This window comes from Lepidothrix coronata, unplaced genomic scaffold (assembly GCF_001604755.1).
Source record: "Lepidothrix coronata isolate B3197 unplaced genomic scaffold, Lepidothrix_coronata-1.0 Scaffold43, whole genome shotgun sequence".
Lineage (NCBI taxonomy): Eukaryota > Metazoa > Chordata > Aves > Passeriformes > Pipridae > Lepidothrix > Lepidothrix coronata.
The window spans coordinates 2788483-2805599 of NW_016690223.1; the positions used below are offsets into that span (position 1 = coordinate 2788483).

General features: G+C 38.9%; 1 protein-coding gene and 1 long non-coding RNA gene across 3 annotated transcripts in view; one reads left to right on the forward strand and one right to left on the reverse strand.

Annotated features, from left to right (window-relative positions):
- Positions 1–402: 402 nt before the first annotated feature.
- LOC108496766 lies at positions 403–3447 on the reverse strand. Its single transcript, XR_001874580.1, has 2 exons — positions 3225–3447; positions 403–3029 (listed from the first exon to the last, which is right to left on the reverse strand). It is a non-coding gene; the product is annotated as an uncharacterized LOC108496766 (long non-coding RNA).
- A 74-nt stretch (positions 3448–3521) lies between these two features.
- The window catches only part of GALC (galactosylceramidase), a 34537-nt gene continuing 20941 nt past the window's right edge, over positions 3522–17117 (forward strand). The window contains exons 1-7 of one of the 2 annotated variants that reach the window (XM_017813919.1): positions 3522–3726; positions 4630–4698; positions 6604–6667; positions 8270–8383; positions 9783–9922; positions 12143–12181; positions 14940–15067. In XM_017813919.1, coding sequence (XP_017669408.1) covers positions 3559–3726; positions 4630–4698; positions 6604–6667; positions 8270–8383; positions 9783–9922; positions 12143–12181; positions 14940–15067 — 722 coding nt within the window. In that variant the 5' untranslated portion in view covers positions 3522–3558. The remainder of the gene's footprint in view (positions 3727–4629; positions 4699–6603; positions 6668–8269; positions 8384–9782; positions 9923–12142; positions 12182–14939; positions 15068–17117) is intronic. The other variant, XM_017813918.1, reaches the window with a different exon arrangement.

Here is a 17117-nt window from a genome sequence, read left to right on the forward strand (position 1 = left end):
AGGTTTTCAGGGCTGGAATCACCCCCCCACTGCCCGTCCCTCATGGCAGGGACAGGCAGCGGAGGTACTTAAGCCAGGAGAAGGAGACCACGCAGGGAATCCAGCAGCGAAGAAGAGACTTTATTCAAATTTCCCGCAGCTTATAAGGGCTGCTGGGCCAAAGAGGGGATTGGCCATTTGGCTAGCCAATGCAAGGAGACAATATAATAACTATGGCAACACAGAAACCAATGGTAGACAAGTGAGTTAACAACTTCCAAACCCCGGCAACTAATTACATGAGCAGAGTATATTTTAAATCCATTAGCTAGGAGACATTATGTTCTGTAGAGAAATCAATCCACAGAAATAAAATACCATGTTTTATTTGTGTTTACTTGTATATGTTCAAAATATAGCATCTTTTTTTTGACTGAAGGACCTCACTTTCCTTTCCCTACAAATTTATCACAGAATCAAGTAAGAATGCACTTAAGAAGAGCTAAAAATACATCACAATGACTTTATGACTTTGTGGAAAAAGAATTAAGTATTTTCAGAATTTATGGGAAGTTTCAGAATAGTTCTAGTTAACAAAGGATAACAGAATTTTATACACTGTGACAGGCTGCATATTTATGTATTTTTATATAAACTGAATCTGAGGTTGGATACAGCTTTCACAGGAGTGATTCTTTTAGCAGGTAATTCTATTCAAATAGGTGGAAAGTTGTTACATAAGCACAGTTCTCTTTCCCCTCTGTGATCAGAATAATTTACTGTGTGTATTTTTTCTTAAATTCTGCTTGGAATGATACAATTCTTTAAGAAACTGGGTACAATTTCACTTTAAATGTGGGGCAACACAAAAACCTGTCCTGTGATGATTCAGATGCTAAGGAGAAATGAAACAGATGAACAAATTTAAAACCTCTAAATTAGAGACATATAGACTTTCTTGATAACAATACCAGACAGCTCTATAACATTTAACCACTGGATGGAGAGATTTTTTTCCTTCTTTTTCATCCACAATTTTTTTACTGATGCACTTGTTACATGAAGCCTAAATATTAAAACATTCCATACTTGTGGACATTCTCAAACTCTTATCATAGCCTCCTCCAGTTTGGTGAAAGGGAGGCCACTTGCTTAGATCAATTTCTAAAACAAATTTCAGTCACACCTTCATTTTCACTGAGAGAAAAGTCATTAGACAAAGTTTATCACTTTCCGCCTGCCTTTTGGTAACATGGTACCTACTAAGAATGGTGTCCAGTGTGCTGGTTCTGCTGTTTTGTTGAGGATTCCTACACTTTGATAAAAAAATACCTAGAAATAGAGAAACATAGTTGAAACATTTCTACAGTTCTTGGCTGTAAAAACTGATAGTGGAATTGAAAGGTCAAAGGAAGCAAGCATATAAAATGCCTTTTATATGTTCTGGAAGTAAAGTCATATGTAAAAATCAACTCTTGACTGTGTCTATATGCAACAATTTAATGTCTGATGTAAGCAGCACAGTTTTCCAGGGCTTTTTGAGATCTGGACATACATGGTATCTCAGATATCTGGCTATCTTGGAAGCACAGGTGTTCTTAGTGTTGGCTGAGATTAATATAGTATCTATAAAAAAAACTGAAATAGAAAAGCATTAAAAGTGGAAAACTACCTTATCTAGAAAAGAAGCAATGAATAAGTCCTCAATAATTTTACTGGATATATTTGGACTTACAAAGGGTCTAGATCATATGTCCTTGGGCCATGAGAAATACGTAAAGAAGGTTCATAGCAAGGTCAAGATTCTTAATGCAGAATAAATTTCACAGAGTCACACCAAAACATCCTTTTATTTCCATCAAAACATATTCTGAGAATGTTTTTCTGTACCACCTGAAAAGGGGAGGCACTCACCACATCACAGGACGCAAATATGAGTTTTGAAAACTGACACTTTTAAGGTCCTATGAATGATTAAGAAACTGAATTTCATAGCTGAGCTTTCTGTGTGGAATAAATTGATGCATTTATTTAAGAAACTATCAAAATTAACCAACTAATAATTTATGATGGTTTTGCAAACCTTCCAGGTGTGCAAAGCTGTACAGTCTGCTGGAATGAATGTTAAGTAGGACCATGAGCACAATTCTACCTCTGCCACTGACTCACTGTAGCCCTGAGGAGTCACTCTGTCCTTCTACATGTAATAATGATATTGTATAGCTCATTTGGGTGTGAGCAGGTTCATTAGTTAATGCTTGATAATGCTGCAAAGTACAAAATGTTTTGTGAGTGGTTGGTATTATTATTTAAAAAGAAATAAACAGGAAACGTCAGCCAGGTAATGTCATCACTGAGACATTAGATCCCTAAATGACAAGAGCCGCAGAGGCTCCAGTAACTGCATTCTTTATGGTTAGAAACGTGCAACACCTGGGCTTTTCCACAATGTCTGCAGGACGTGAGCAACAGCATCTTCTGGTGCCTCATTCCTCCTTTGGGCACATGAAGCATCTCCTCTGTAACACACTGTCAGCATACTGAGAGCTCCCCATTATGAATTTTATAGGACAATCAAGCTGATTGTCGAGCTCCTGAATACTTTCCTCTGAGCCGAATGCTTGCATGCTGGAGTCTGAGGGACCACTCTGCTATCCCCACGGAAACTTTGGGCGTGTGGCACCAGCTCAGCTGCTCACGCTTTGTTGAGGCTGCCCCACAGCGCGCCCCTGAAGGCATAAAACAGAAAGGCTCCTTCAGCCCCTTATATGTTAAACTCCACTTTCAGGATCGCTCTCTGGGGTTGTGTTGACGCAGCTGAGGCCAACCGGGATTCCCCGGGAAGGGCAGCCAGGCCGCGCCTCTGCGGGACTGGCGCGGGCCCAGGGCCGCTCCCTGCCGCTTCCCCCACGGCGACCAAAGGTCCTGCTCACAGCGCGCTGGAATGTGCTCCTTCAAAGCGCCGACTTGTGCCGACTCTTCAAAGGATTTGGTGGCAGCCTGAGAGCAGGGCAGAACCAGGAAACTGGCTCCGAGGCGCTGGCGAAGGCCTAGGAATGAGAGTGGCACTGGAAAAGGCCATTCCTCACCCAGGACAAGTACCTAGCCCTGTCAGAAGCCCCGAAAATGAGGGTCAGAGGCTCCGTAAAACAGGGTCAGCTGGGCTCTGCCCCCACCCGCGCCCCGTCACTCCGGACTGAATGCAATTCCCGGTATGCTCCCACATAAACCCCCCCTCGCCTCACAGCCATCGGCTTTCCCATGCCCAAGATGGCTCCGCGATAGCTTCACTCGCCGCTCAAGGCCAGCTCCAGCATGGCGGTGCGCGCCTCTCCAGCCTTGCCCTTTGTCAAAATGGCGACTGTTGACTGCAGCTGGGGAGGGGTTACCCGTAAAAGCTGAAGCGTCTTCCCCTCCCTCCGCTTTTCCCTGGAGCAAGATGGCGGCGCGGGAGCTGACGCCCCTCCCCGTGGTGGTGCCAGGCGGTGTGGTCACGTGACGCGCGTTGCCGGGCAGTGCCGAGGCGCTGCAGGAACGGGGCGGGAGCGGAGCTGAGTCGGGTTTGGGATTGGGACTGGGATGGGGAACGTGGTTCTGCTGTGGGGTGCGATCCTGCTCGGCTGCAGCTGCGGCCTGGGACCCCCCAGGGTCGGTGCCGCTCCGCTGCTGACGGCCACCTACGTGCTGGACGATGCGGACGGGCTGGGCAGGCAGTTCGACGGGATCGGGGCTGTGAGCGGCGGCGGGGTGAGCGGCGCCCCCGGGGCTGCGGTGCTGGCAGCGCTAGTGCCCTCCTCGGGACCACAGGGGACAGGGGCTGGACGTTCCGTCCCATGGGAATGTGTGGTGGCTTCGGCGGGGCCTGGGCCGGGGAGGGGGGGGTTCTGGAGGGGAGCCGTGAGGGCTGGGGGATGTGAGGACACACACGCGACGTGATGGGGCTCGGAGCAGGAGGTCTGGAGGGCTGAGGGGAGCGGTGCGGGCAGTGGTTCTGCCTGCGAGGAGAGCTGGAGTCGCGCTCCGCTTCGCCCCAGCCCTCCAGTTTTTTTAGGGTTGGCAGGGGCTTTTTGGGGTGCCGAGGGGCAGCCATGTCCCGGGTGCCAGTAGAGGAGAGCTAAGCCAGGATGGGCTTTTCTGTAGAGGGTCTTCGTAGCTCCTCGTCTCTGCGTCTTAAAATGCTGGAAGAGCCAACGGCCGGTTGTCGTCTCTCCTGTGGTCCAGTCAGCAGAGCCGTGAAATCCTTGGAGTTTTTACTAACTCATGGACCTGCTGGGATGCTTTCCTTGCCCTCCTGCCTCTGTGCCTCCTGTTGCCTTTGATATACGGTGAACCGAAGCAGGGAGAAATGATACCGGGAGGGAGCTGCGTTTTCGTGCCATAAGCCTGTGTGGTCTCTGTTTCTCTGTTCTCTGGACTCTCTTTGCAGTGAATTGCAGGTAACCAGAGTACAAGGCAATTGCAATCTGCGAAACCAGAAATGCACAATTGAAGGGTTAGAAATGCGTTTGTGTAGGGGCTTAGCTGAGTCCGTGGTGCTATAATTATTTTTGTAGGTTTGTTAGCCATGTAAAAGTCCTAGACTGAAAAACTGGGACATACTTAAGCATTTGAGTTGGGTTTTCATATTTTCATGTTTTCTTTCCATTTTAGGCCACATCTAGACTCCTGGTGAACTACCAAGAACCTTACCGCTCCCAGATTTTAGATTACCTGTTCAGGGTAAAGTTGGTTTCACTGCTACAGTAATGTTTAATTTCATGCAGAATTTGTGATTGTGTAATGTTGGAACCCCAACTATAGTATATTTAATGCTACCTGAAATTAGACAATATCCTATCTTATAAAGAATCTAGTTTAATGTTGATTGTTACCAGAACCTTAAATTTTAGCTGTTGTTTTTGACAACCAGGATTCTGTTCGAGAGTCCGTTTGTTCAAATTACTATGAGAATTCCTTTCATGTTTTCAAAATATGTTTTAAAAATACATTTTCAAAAATGTATTAAACATACATTGATCATCCATGGGAAATCATCCATGAGAAATCATTTTTATGGCTAAAATGAGGATTTTAGCTGTTCTTAGTGATGACAGTAAGTGGGTCTTTGAGGCAGTTTTGATTTTTTGGAGTACATACAGATAGATTAATGTAATATGAAAATGACTATGCAGCCTGCATGATTTTAGTAGCTTATCTATTCCAAACTAGTCTCAAATATAACTACAGTTACTCTAGAAGGTGTGTAAATATTATTGGTTTGTAAGCTGCCTTAGTTAGCAAGTGTAACCTGTGCAGTTCCCCAATTTAAGGCAAGATTATTGCACTGGACATTAATAGCTTGTTTTGCTTTTGGCACTGTAAGTTACTCTGCTGGAAGAGGATGTCATGTCACTTTCAAGTAATGCAATCCAGATGACTGGAGGGGAATAATTTACCGTGTAGTTTAAAGAATTAAAGTGTAGAGTAAGGCATAATGTGTGACTGAGCAATCAAACCCTATGTTTTTTGGAGACTGAAGCTGTGTGTTACTAATACAAGTTTTCTGAAGGAATCAATAGGCACGTGATAAAAGAAAATCTAGTTGAGAGATTATGATTTTCAAAGAATTTTTGACATGTTCTTTCACCAAAGCCTCTTAAGCTGTTATACTGTGGAGGGACTATACCTTTCCTTATTTTCCTTGCCTTTTAATGTTAGTCAACTTTTGTGATGGGGATGGGAGAACAAAAGTATTAGTAGTTTAAAATCAGAAATCTCGGGAAGAGAAACGGTAAATTGGAAAAACATACTTTTTGTTTCAAAGCAAGTAAAAAAATCCAAAACTTGTAAGCCAAACAAACTACTGTCTGTATAACTTATTTTTTTAATCAAAATGCATTGTGATGTCTTACAGCATTCTTTTAGGTACCAGAATTATATTTGGGTAATTCCATGGAGGAGGCCAGGGTTATTAAAATAATGATTAATTATAACTTCTGGCTTGAGCAACTCTTAAGCCACTAATGGCTGGAAGAACATACTAGGAGTATGGTCACCTATATGAGCTTGAATTTTATATTTGTTTCCACTAGTCAGATGCCAGGGGAGGGGGATAATGGATTAGGTGGGTTTTCCATTGTGGTGGGTTTTTTCCCCTCACTTGCCTTTCTGCATCTGGTTAGCAGATTATTTCTGACCTGTATGTATGTTCTGTCACATAAGCAGGATAACCCTTTAGACCAAAGAATAAATTATTTACAGAGACATTAACTTAAGTAATTTGATTTTAAAAGGAAACAAATTTGACTTCTAATAACACTGAAATACTGTTGTGTTCCTCATGTAGCCCACATCCTACTTTAAGAATGGTTCAGTATTTGCTTGAGCATAACCAATTTAAAATCTGCACAGTTGTGGAGGTGTGTTGTTAACAGTGCAAGAGTCAATGAAATCTGTTAAAGACCAGTGTACTATTTACACTGCTCGATTTTCTTTTGAAGCAGAACTCTGTGTATCTCTCATTACATTTATAATAGGTGTTTAAAAAAAAATTGTTACATTTTTAGCATACTCAAAATTGTATCCTTACTTAACACATTCTTCTTAACAGCAGGATTCTCTTTGGTTTTGTCTCCTTTTTTCTAGCCTAATTTTGGTGCTTCTTTACATATTCTCAAAGTAGAGATTGGAGGTGATGGGCAGTCAACAGGTATGGATTTTGGTTTAACTTCTTGTTTCAGTGTTGCTGTAAGTAACATGTCCTGCACACATCAGTTTAGCTGAGACATGGAAATGCAGTCTGTAGTTGTACTGAAGTTGCAAAAAAACAATGTATCTGCTAACTTGTAAAGAGAGGTTTATACTAACCTTATGGAGACAGTTCTCACTATCATATGGTTAATGGGTTGCATTCTAGAGCAAATGAGTTCTTCCTCCCCCCCCAGTAGCTTTCTGCATTGCAGCGCATTTCTCAAACACCAGTTTTGCAATACTTAGAAGCATGAAAATGCAAAGACAGCTAGTCAGAAGCAATGACATTTCTTTGGTTTAATGAGCTGCTACATTTCACTGGAGTGGCATTGGCTGACGGTCGCTACTGTTTTTTTTCTTTTTTTTTGCCTGAGCAGAATTGCAAATGAAAATGTCTTGGTGAAATTTGCCTAGCCGACTACATTCACATATAGGAGAAACTGTTTAGTAACTGCTTGTAATCAGAAGCTGAGAAGCAGTGATGACAGTTCTTATCTTTCTTCTCTTTTCCTTTATTTTATCTTTCCCCAAAGTAAGTCTGGCCACATCAAGAACAGACTTAAACCAGACACAGCTGATAAACAGAAAGTACAGAATCTGGTTTTGTGACATTATATATATATATATTTATTTGTAATGCCTGTGTTTGTATAATTAGATAGTGTTTTTTGTTCTTTGGTTTACTTTCTTTTACAAAAATTAACATGATGAAAAGTACTATACTGGATTTAAAAGCTCGGTATTTGTTAATGAGTTGCTGGTGAGAGGAGAAAGGAGATGTCTTCTGGCAGAAGTTGAAATTTGGAATTTAATTATTCTGTGTTACTAAGGTAAAAATATCAATCCTATTTTTTGTAATGAAATGTCCTGTTTAAGCAGGCTTCATTAGAAAAAAAGTCTCATTAAAAGAGGTCTCTGCATATATTTTAGCATAAATAATTGTTGCAGTTGTGTACATAAGTTATAACTTAACTTTTGTGTATGATGGCTTCCTTTGCAACACTGATTCTTTTGCACCTTTCTAGTTTGTTTACCTTTGCCTGAGGAAAATCAGTATATAGTGTTCAATTCCAAAAACTCTTCCTGCAGTCACTGAACACCGTGGAAATTATAAACTGCATCTTTTACTGTAAAAATAAAAACTCCCTATTTCCTGTGATTGAAACATTTCATTGTAGTTCCTTTCTTTTTTCTCCCTGCACTTACCTTGCCCAGAATAAACAAACTATAACCTTCTTTTGTTTGTTTTTATTGGTTTAGAAATAAGCTGCTTGTTTAATTTTTTTTAATCACATCTGATATTAAAAGCAGGCAGAGTCCCTTAAAAATCAAAAATATTAAATTTATGCTAAGTTAATATGCTAAGAACAGAGGGTGGCAAGTCTCGCATGTTCCCTCCCACTCTTCATTTTGCTCTGAAATACATGCCAAAGAACTTGTGAACCATGTCGGAGATATGTACTTGCATACTATGGCAGTGAGCAATACAGCAAACTTTGCCATGTGTAACAGCTTATGACACAGAGGATAATTGTGAGCTACCTGTCTCTTTCCTTCCTAGATGGTACTGAACCCTCCCATATGCACTATGAAAATGATGAGAACTACTTCCGGGGCTATGAATGGTGGCTGATGAAAGAAGCTAAAAAGAGGAACCCCGACATTAAACTGATTGGTAAATTGCTTCAAGCTTTGAGATTTAAATGCTTTTTTATTCCTCTGACTAAATTACCTATCTCTCACACTTAATTAACATATTAATTTTAATGGGCAGATATTTTGATGTTGCAGCAAAGTGGAATCTCTAATTTATTAAGCTTGCCTTGATGCTTCACTTACTTACCATGTTTCACTTTGTTACAGTAGCACAATATCCTTATGTTGCACTACTGTAACAAGAAGCATAGGGCAAAAATGTCTAATAATTTGCTTGTATCAAGTAACATTAATGCTTAGAATGTATCACAGCAATGAACATGGATGATTTATCATGAGAGATGAATTTCTGAATAATAGAGTAGAAAAATTGGGAGGGATAAAATAAAGCTACTGGAAGTATAAATCTGTAAATCTCATGCACACTTCATTCAATTATATGTTCTTATTACAAACTGATCACCCCCTCCCCACACTAGTGGTTCTGGTCTGCTGCTTTGTGTTACGTATGTAGCTGAGTTGTAAGAGGAGCTTCTTGTCTTCCTGTTTTGATCGTGAGTTGTGTATGTACTGTGACAACACAGGTGTGGAACCCTAGATTGTATTTTCAAGATACAAAATGTATGTCACACAAAACAATGTAAGAACAGGTAAGAAATGTGTCAGTTAAAAGGTGTCTAATGCCCCCGGTCTTCCAGGGGTCAGGCTTTACCATATCCAGCCACAGAGCATGACTTGGTGCAGGATTTGTCAGTCAGGTTCTGTTAAGCTTACTATGACTAATTGTGACTATTGATAACAACCCTCTTCCCTCAGATCAAGCTCTCAACAAAGGAAGGAGGGTTTACCTTTAGATTAGCCTATGGTATCTTGTACAAGTCAGCTGAAAATTTAGCAGCATCTGGTTAGGTTAATTTGTTTTTCTTCCTTACTACAAGATCTACTAAACAGCTGAGACTTCGAAATTGTTTTTCATGATCCTAATCTTCCTTCTTCTGTTATGATCTGATCATCACTTCTGAAATTCATAATCAGGAGATTAACAATTTTTTATGTTCAGTATTGATTCCTTGTCTTTAACTTTGTAAATTTTTATCCTAAAATCTTTGGATTTTTAAACCTATTAGAGCTAATACCATGCAATTGAAGGATTTTATGTAGTCAATCTAGTTTTTCTTTAGTAATGAAAGCTTTCTAGCTCAAAAAAACCCAAACACATATTAGAGCATACTCTCCAGTTAAATAAGTTATGTTTCATTCATTAAATAAGTTATGTTCCAATTCTTCACTGGAACTAAGTGAATTTGAAGTGCATGTCTGCTTCTTCATTTTAGGTAAATTACACCTTGCTATTGAAACTTTCTGAGTAATGTAGACCAACCACTTACCTTATTAATTTGTTTTTCTTCTCTTTCCAGGATTACCTTGGACATTTCCAAGATGGATAGGGAAGGGTGAAAACTGGCCCTATGACTATCCAGATGTCACTGCTTACTATATTGTTTCTTGGATATTAGGAGCAAAACAGTATCACGATTTGGACATTGATTATATTGGGGTCAGTAATGCAAAATCTGTATATTTTATCTATTTTCATTCCTAAGATCTTGGTCTTGTCTCCCTGTTTGTTGATTACTGGAGGAGGAGGATGGAAAGAGAATTTTTTTTGTTTTTAATTGCAGTTTTATCTTGTTCTGTTGCCAGGGAAAGGCAGAAGTTATGTTAGTTTACAGTCTTTCTGCAGTGATGGCTGTTAAAGCAGAACCCGTGTCAAATGGCTCCCAATGCTTTCCCAATTCTAGAACAAAGTTACCAGAGAATCTGAGTGTTCTGAAATCTTTTCCTTTTGTCCCTTGCTTTTTCTGCTTGGGTTTCAGCAGTTACCAGCTAATGAAAAGCATTAGTTAAGACAGTTTGTGAAAGTCAGCTAACATGACTTCTTAGCATAAAATATGGTTGTTATTTTGCAGAAGAGCAATCCTCTACAACTTCTTCCATTTTTTCCTGCATTATTTATAGTAGTTAAAGATGCATATCTTACAGTACATTGTAACTGCTATATTGTGCTACAGTGCAATATATGGAAGATAGTAAATGAATGTTTGAGAAAAAATGTCATAATTTGGAAATGAGAAGGAGAAGCAGACAATCTGGAAAAACATTTTTCAAGTTCATTATTTGACCCAGAAAGTGTGTGGCTAAGATTCCTCTAAAATCAGTCCTGTACTTATTGAACACTTATTTTGGACTTTGAAGTGTTTTTATATGAGATAGTTTAAAAGCAGAAAAGCTGAAAATCACTTCAGCAGTCCAGAACAAAGCTTCTAAAACTGTTCCCATCCCTCAAAAGAGGTATGACCTTTCTGCTGTAACGTGGGAAGGTGTACCTCATGTATATGTCCTCTGGAGTGCATCCCCCTTCATATTCCTCACTTATTTCAGCTGGGTCAGTCTTGCACTGTGGGTAACACAGTGGTGCTTCAGCAATTCAGTTGTGGAGACAGGGAGAACAAACTACTGTTACTTTTTTCTCTGTCCTATGCTCTTGGACTAGGAGGTAAGTTCTGCGCTTCATATATTTGAGTAATGTTCGACTTCTGTTTTGTTGCTTCATGGTACTTGGCCTTCAGAATTCTTTCCTTCTAAGAAAATGGAGTTTCTACTTCTATAGGAAGTGTGGTGACATTGCGTATTGTTCAATTTCTTTGTGGGTATAACCTGAAATACATGAAATCAGTGAGGTCTGTGAAGGCTCAGAAACCGTCAGAACAATTTTAATGCTGTTATGATTCTTCATTGTTAGCCTTTACCATTCTCTTTGTTTATAGCATTTGTTCTATATTGCTCTTTACTTTATGATGAGATGAGCCTTTCAGTAAGTTACTTTTTTACTGGCTCATTTCAAAAGTCACATGTTAGCATTTATTGAAAGATCTGGAAATACCAAAATCAGTGGGGCTTATCCCATCTGCAGGAAACTGTCTGCTTGTACATGGTTGTGTAATCTAATCCTGTGGAGGATACTTTCACCTTTACTGGTGAATGTGAGTTGGTGTTCATGTTGCAGTTAAAAAAAAAAACAAAAGAAACAAGGTTTCTGCTTATACATTTTATAGGCTAGGAGATTTGCTAGAAAGGATTCCTTTCCTTTCCTTTCCAAAATTCAAAAACATATTCCTGCTTTTGAATTTTGAGCCGTGTTTAGCTTAAACACTCTTTCCATAAAAGTTGGAAAATTTAGAAATGAGCTCATTTTGTGTCTGTTTACTTAAACTATGCTAGATATCTTTTGTGTTTGAGTTTGGATGTAGTCCTGTGTAAATTAGAAAGAGCTGTAATCTTCATTGAATTGTTCAATATGTGACTTATTCTTACTCTCTTATGTCATTGTATTGCAACAGGGCCCATTCATTAGGTCACACTTTGAAGCCACAGTGTGTTTCTTGATGATTCCTAACAAACTGTAGACCAGTTGGTAACAGAGTCATGTGTAACACTGCTGCCATTGTAGAGCTCAAGCAGCTCTAGCACTCTTTTCAGCAAGAAGGCAATCAGGAGATCTTACAGAAAGATAAAAACCCAGCTATTGTGAACTTCCTTACAGAATTTTCCCCTGAAAAGCTGATAACAAAACCAACCAGAGCACTTTCCTCTAGCACACCGAAAACATGGAGTTGATTAATGGATTGTATAATCTCACATATATATAAATAAAATCTTCCATTATGCATTAACATATCCTGATTTTTCTAAATGGATTTTTACTTTTCCTTTATAGATATGGAATGAAAGGGCATTTAGTAGCAAATACATTAAGGTATGTGTTTTTTTCTTATTTTTGTAAAGTGAAATGCTTGTCTTATCATATGCAAACAATTAGCTTTTCTGAATTTGCCTAGTAAAGAGACCCTAATTCTGCAACTACTTCACTTACTGAACTCTGTTTCTTGTAGTTGCACGCATGGAATGCTAAAATGATCAGATCTCTAGGTTGTAAAGCAAGTCAGTGTATGCTAAGTGTTTAGGACTTTCACATTTTAATGGACACTTCAATGTGTCTGAAATCGTACAAATTTGTATCATCTTCATACTGACTTGGATATAGCTAGAAGTCCAAGATCTAGAATTACTTAAAATTCTGTAGCAAAGTTCTGAGGTTATAGTACCTTAAATATTGCTATAAACCTCCAGGTTCTTATTTTATGGAAAACATAGTAAATGCTCTGTGTTTTTAGCTGTGCAAAATTCAGTACCTTTTGTTCCAAAAGGTTGGAGGAACACAATATTTCACATAACCAGCCTCGAGTCTCTAATATTTCTCACTGCTGAATGCCCCCGCTACCCCCTGCCATGCTTTGAAAACTCTCTTCTGTTTGTTACATTATATTGCAGTGAAATCTTAAGTACAAGCTTCTGGTTTCTTCCTTTCCTTGGTGTTGCTTCGAGGCTAAGAAGCAATAGAGTTACTTCTTCGTAAAAGCAGATAAGACTTATAGAATGGCTTGACTTGGAAAGGACCTTAAAGATCATCTGGTTCTGACGCCCCTGCCATGGGGAGGGACACCTTGGACTAGACCATGTTGCTCAAAACCCCATCCAGCCTGGCCTTGAACGCTTCCAGAAATGATCCACCATTTCTCTGGGAAACCCATTCCAGTGCCTCACCACACTTAAAGAATTTATTCCTTATACTGATCTAAACCTACCCTCTTACAGTTTGAAGCCATTCCCCCTTGTTCTATCACTACATACTCTTGTAGAAAAGTCCCTCTCCATCTTTCCTGTAGGCTCCCTTCAGGTACTGGAGGCTGCAGTTAGGTTGCCCTGAAGTCTTCTCTTTTCCAGGCTGAACAATCCCAACTTTGTGTCATGTCACCTGGAGGCTTTTTCCACTGTCTTACCTTCCTAGTGTGGGGAGAAGGAGTGTGGAGAACAAGCTGTCAAGTCTAGGTGCAGCATTCATTTGGAATGCTGTTGAATTGAGCTTTTGGCTTGTAGAGCTTAATATTTAGTTTAACATTTATTCTTAAAATCACCCAAATATTTACTGAAAAATCTTGGCCCGTTCTTCGCTGTATGTTAACTGATAAAAGTTGGGGTTTTTTTAACACCTGTTTTACCATTCATTCTTTTAGTGTCACATGTCACCTATTCTCTAATCAGCATGATAATTCTATTTGCAATTTGCCATTTTGAAAAAGGTCAATTTACTGAAGTGTGCTGCTGCACATCAAACGTTTTCTGTAATGTCTGTTAACTAAGAGCTTATCTGTTATGTATTTATCTTAATTGTAAGAAGTTATTTTAGTTAGTTCATCCACTAAGGCATTAGTTATGTTTCTTATTAAGTAGAAAAAAAAAAAAGAAAAAAGAAATGAGGATTCTAATGCTTATAAATTCTTGTTCAAGAAGATCCTGTTCCTCCAATTATATTTTTAAATATTGCCATTTTAATGCTAGAATTTAAGGAGTGTCTGTACATAAACATGAGTACTTCGTGTGGGGGAACTGTTCTGCATATGTCGTTGTGGAATGCATTTTGAGTGTCTGCAGTTCTATGTCCTTAGTACTTATCTTTCAGCTTGGAAGTTCTGCAACTGTTCCAGTCATTTTGTTCTTCTGAATTATCTCTATGGTTAGGCAATATTTCCCAGTGTCTAGCTATCTAGAAAGCTTTAAATTGTGGCGACCTTCTAGCTTTATGAATTTTCCTTCTGGTAAACTTTGTGTTTCAAAGGCTTCAAACAGCTGAACAGAACTTCATTGCTACTCCTCTTCTTCTTAGTAAGTTTTATGTCCTTTAGATCGAGGCTTTTATTGTCATCAACACTTGGACTTTGATTTCTGTCCTTATTTGACTATATGAAAAATGGAGATTCTCCCTATTCTTCTTCTTCTATTGCTAGAGGGCTATTATGAGAAATTATTTAAGGATTCATACTTACTGATCTTTGAGTGGTTGGAAAAATCTTTCTTTTTGTCTTCAATAAAATGGGCTGTGAGAAGAGTGTTTAGGTGCTCTTCACTTGAACAGGACAGGTGTTAGGCAAAGATTTCTGTTCCTATAGAGAACTGCATGGTTACGAGGTCTTTTCAGTCCCCATTTTCTCAATATACTTTTTTGGGGATCAGGTTAACTTCCACTTTTTTCACTTGTGGAGGTATGTCCACTGCCACATCCAGCCAGTCGTTATTTTTAGATCAACTTAATATGACTGACTTTATGATAAATCCATTACTTACGTGTAATGAATTGCATGCATGCATGGAGTCAGTATGTTGAGAGTGTCCAAGTGGAGTATATGTATGCACATGGGGTGTCAAAAGTAATCCAAGTGATGAGAAGCCCCTTTTGTGTAATGACTGTCTGAATATCATAGATAACCCTTCAGCTTTAAAAATACTTACCATTAACTTCGTCTTAGTTGTCATTTGAGAAGTGAGAACTTATCTTGGTCTGAAGATAAATGCTTTCACTGATGACTCCTACAGTTCTTAAATTGTTTTCAGTCTTAAATTTTCATGTTGCCTTACTGATGAAGGCTGTACTTTAAGTGGTGTTGTCTGTTACTAAGGTGCTTCGACATTCTTTGGACAGACTGGGTCTAATGAACATTGGCATCATCGCTGCGGATGGAGATTGGAACGTTTCAAAGGAGATGATAGTTGATCCCTATCTTAATGATGCTATTGAGGTAGTCGGGTAAGTGTGGGAGAAGGGAGGCATTTTAAACATGGCTTGTTGCTTCCTCTCTTTAAGTAAGTTTTCATCTCCATTTTCAAGAGTCATATATTCTTACTTCATACTTCCTAGCCGTTCCCATTTTTTTCATCATCATGTACAGTGGTGATGGATTATTCTTTCTTGTCTTCTTCTCTTTCAGTTTAGTGCATGTGTAAGCTGACCTTACCACTCTTCCATTATTTCTTTCAAGTATCCATTTAGGAACTGTGTTTTAGGCTTCTTAGCAATAGTGAATGACAGGAAACTTCTAACTAACCTGCATGTGCATCTTCAAAGCCAGAAAAAGTTCAGACTGAATTCTTGGTCTTCAATTGGCTTTAATTTCAGGTAAACTTGAACTTTCACAGTGGAACTTATCACCCTGGGACTTCCTGTGCTTGTGGTATTCCCTGGTACATGTTTGTGATTTTTCTGGTCATATCTTAAATCTAGAATTTTCTGTTTTGTTGCTTATATCTGATAACAGATAGTATTAAAAGTGCACACAGAGACAGTAAAATAGAAGTAAAAACAAACTTCCAAACTCTGTAAACTAATACAACCTATCTCAATTTTGGCAGCTAGGAATGCCCACTGTTGCAGTTTTGGCAAATACCAACTCGATTGTTTGCCTTCACTCTTGTTCCATAATACAGTTTCTTACTACCTTGCTTCTGTCAACTGGCTTGATACTTATTCTGCTGCTCCTGCTTTCTTTGTAATCTCTGGTTTCTCAAAACTATAAATAGTTTTTTAAAAATTACAACATGTCCCAAGTGGAAATGAGCTATATCTGTATAAATTGCTCACTTGTGTTACATTTGTTAACTTATCCATGTTGTTAACCTTACTGTGATACAAACATTTTTGTGGTCACTAGTGTACCAGTTATCCTCTGTATGTAAGGAAGTGCGATATGCTCATCTTTGTTTAAATTAATGCATTATTCAAGGGTTATAGTCAGTTAAGCAGGGATTTTATAAAGAAACTACTTTCATATGTGTTGAGCTTGTAAACACGGATCACCTGGAAGTGGCTGCCAGAGAAATACAAATTATAGTGTCAGCATTGAGTAACTCCTTTGTTTTAAAAATTTAGAACTTTCCCAGGTTAGGCAAGACTTGCACCTCGGGAAGTTATAGTGCATTAGGAAATGTTTTACTAATGATTTCCATGCCAATACAACTTGCAGAATGAATGCACTGAGTGTGTATGGTTCTTATTTCTTTAAGAGCTTGACAGAATCAAGATTAGGAGTACCTGTTTTTGCTTGTGCCTTTAGAACCACAGATGTGTTTTAATTGTTCTTTAAGATGAAAGTTCTTTTTGTAAGAGGTTTTTCTTGAATGTCACAGAGATTTTTCCCCAACTCCCTCTGCCACTGCTGATCACAGAAAAGGAACAGTTAGGTTTTCCTGTGCAGTGGTGTTATCGGTCAAGAAACTAAGGGTAGTACAAAACCAGAACACCATGTTTCTGAGCCATTGCTGATTTTAAGATACCAGCTATTAGAGTTCTTGCTGACCTAGTGAAAGATAATAGTATTTAGGCATCTGTCCTTCAAATGCTAAGGTTCATGAAGTTGCTAGAAGTCAGCTGTATCTGTATGTCTCTTAGATAACCATGTCTAGTTGTTTGCAAAATCTGCGATTCAGTCTGTTTTCCTAAATAGCCTTAAATTCTTTCCTCAGAAATCCTTTTCTGTATATTCTTCTGTAGTCTCTTTCCAGGTATAACCTCTCAGTGACTTTTTCTTAGTTCTTTCTAGTGTGGAATGGAGACCTGGGTTTAAATTACTATATTGTCTTATTTAGAAATTATCAACAGAATTGAAGTGATTGCTTTGGCATCCATCCACAAAAAGTAACTGCCCTTTCCCTCTCTTTTGTGTTTCCTTTAATTTTCAGTTTTCCTTTTTGCGTTTTCTTTTTTTTTTTTCGTTTTTTTTTTTTTTTTTTTTTTTTGTGGTTTTTTTTTTTTTTTTTTTTTGTTTTGTTTTTTTTTTTTTTTTTTTTTTTTTTGCATAAGG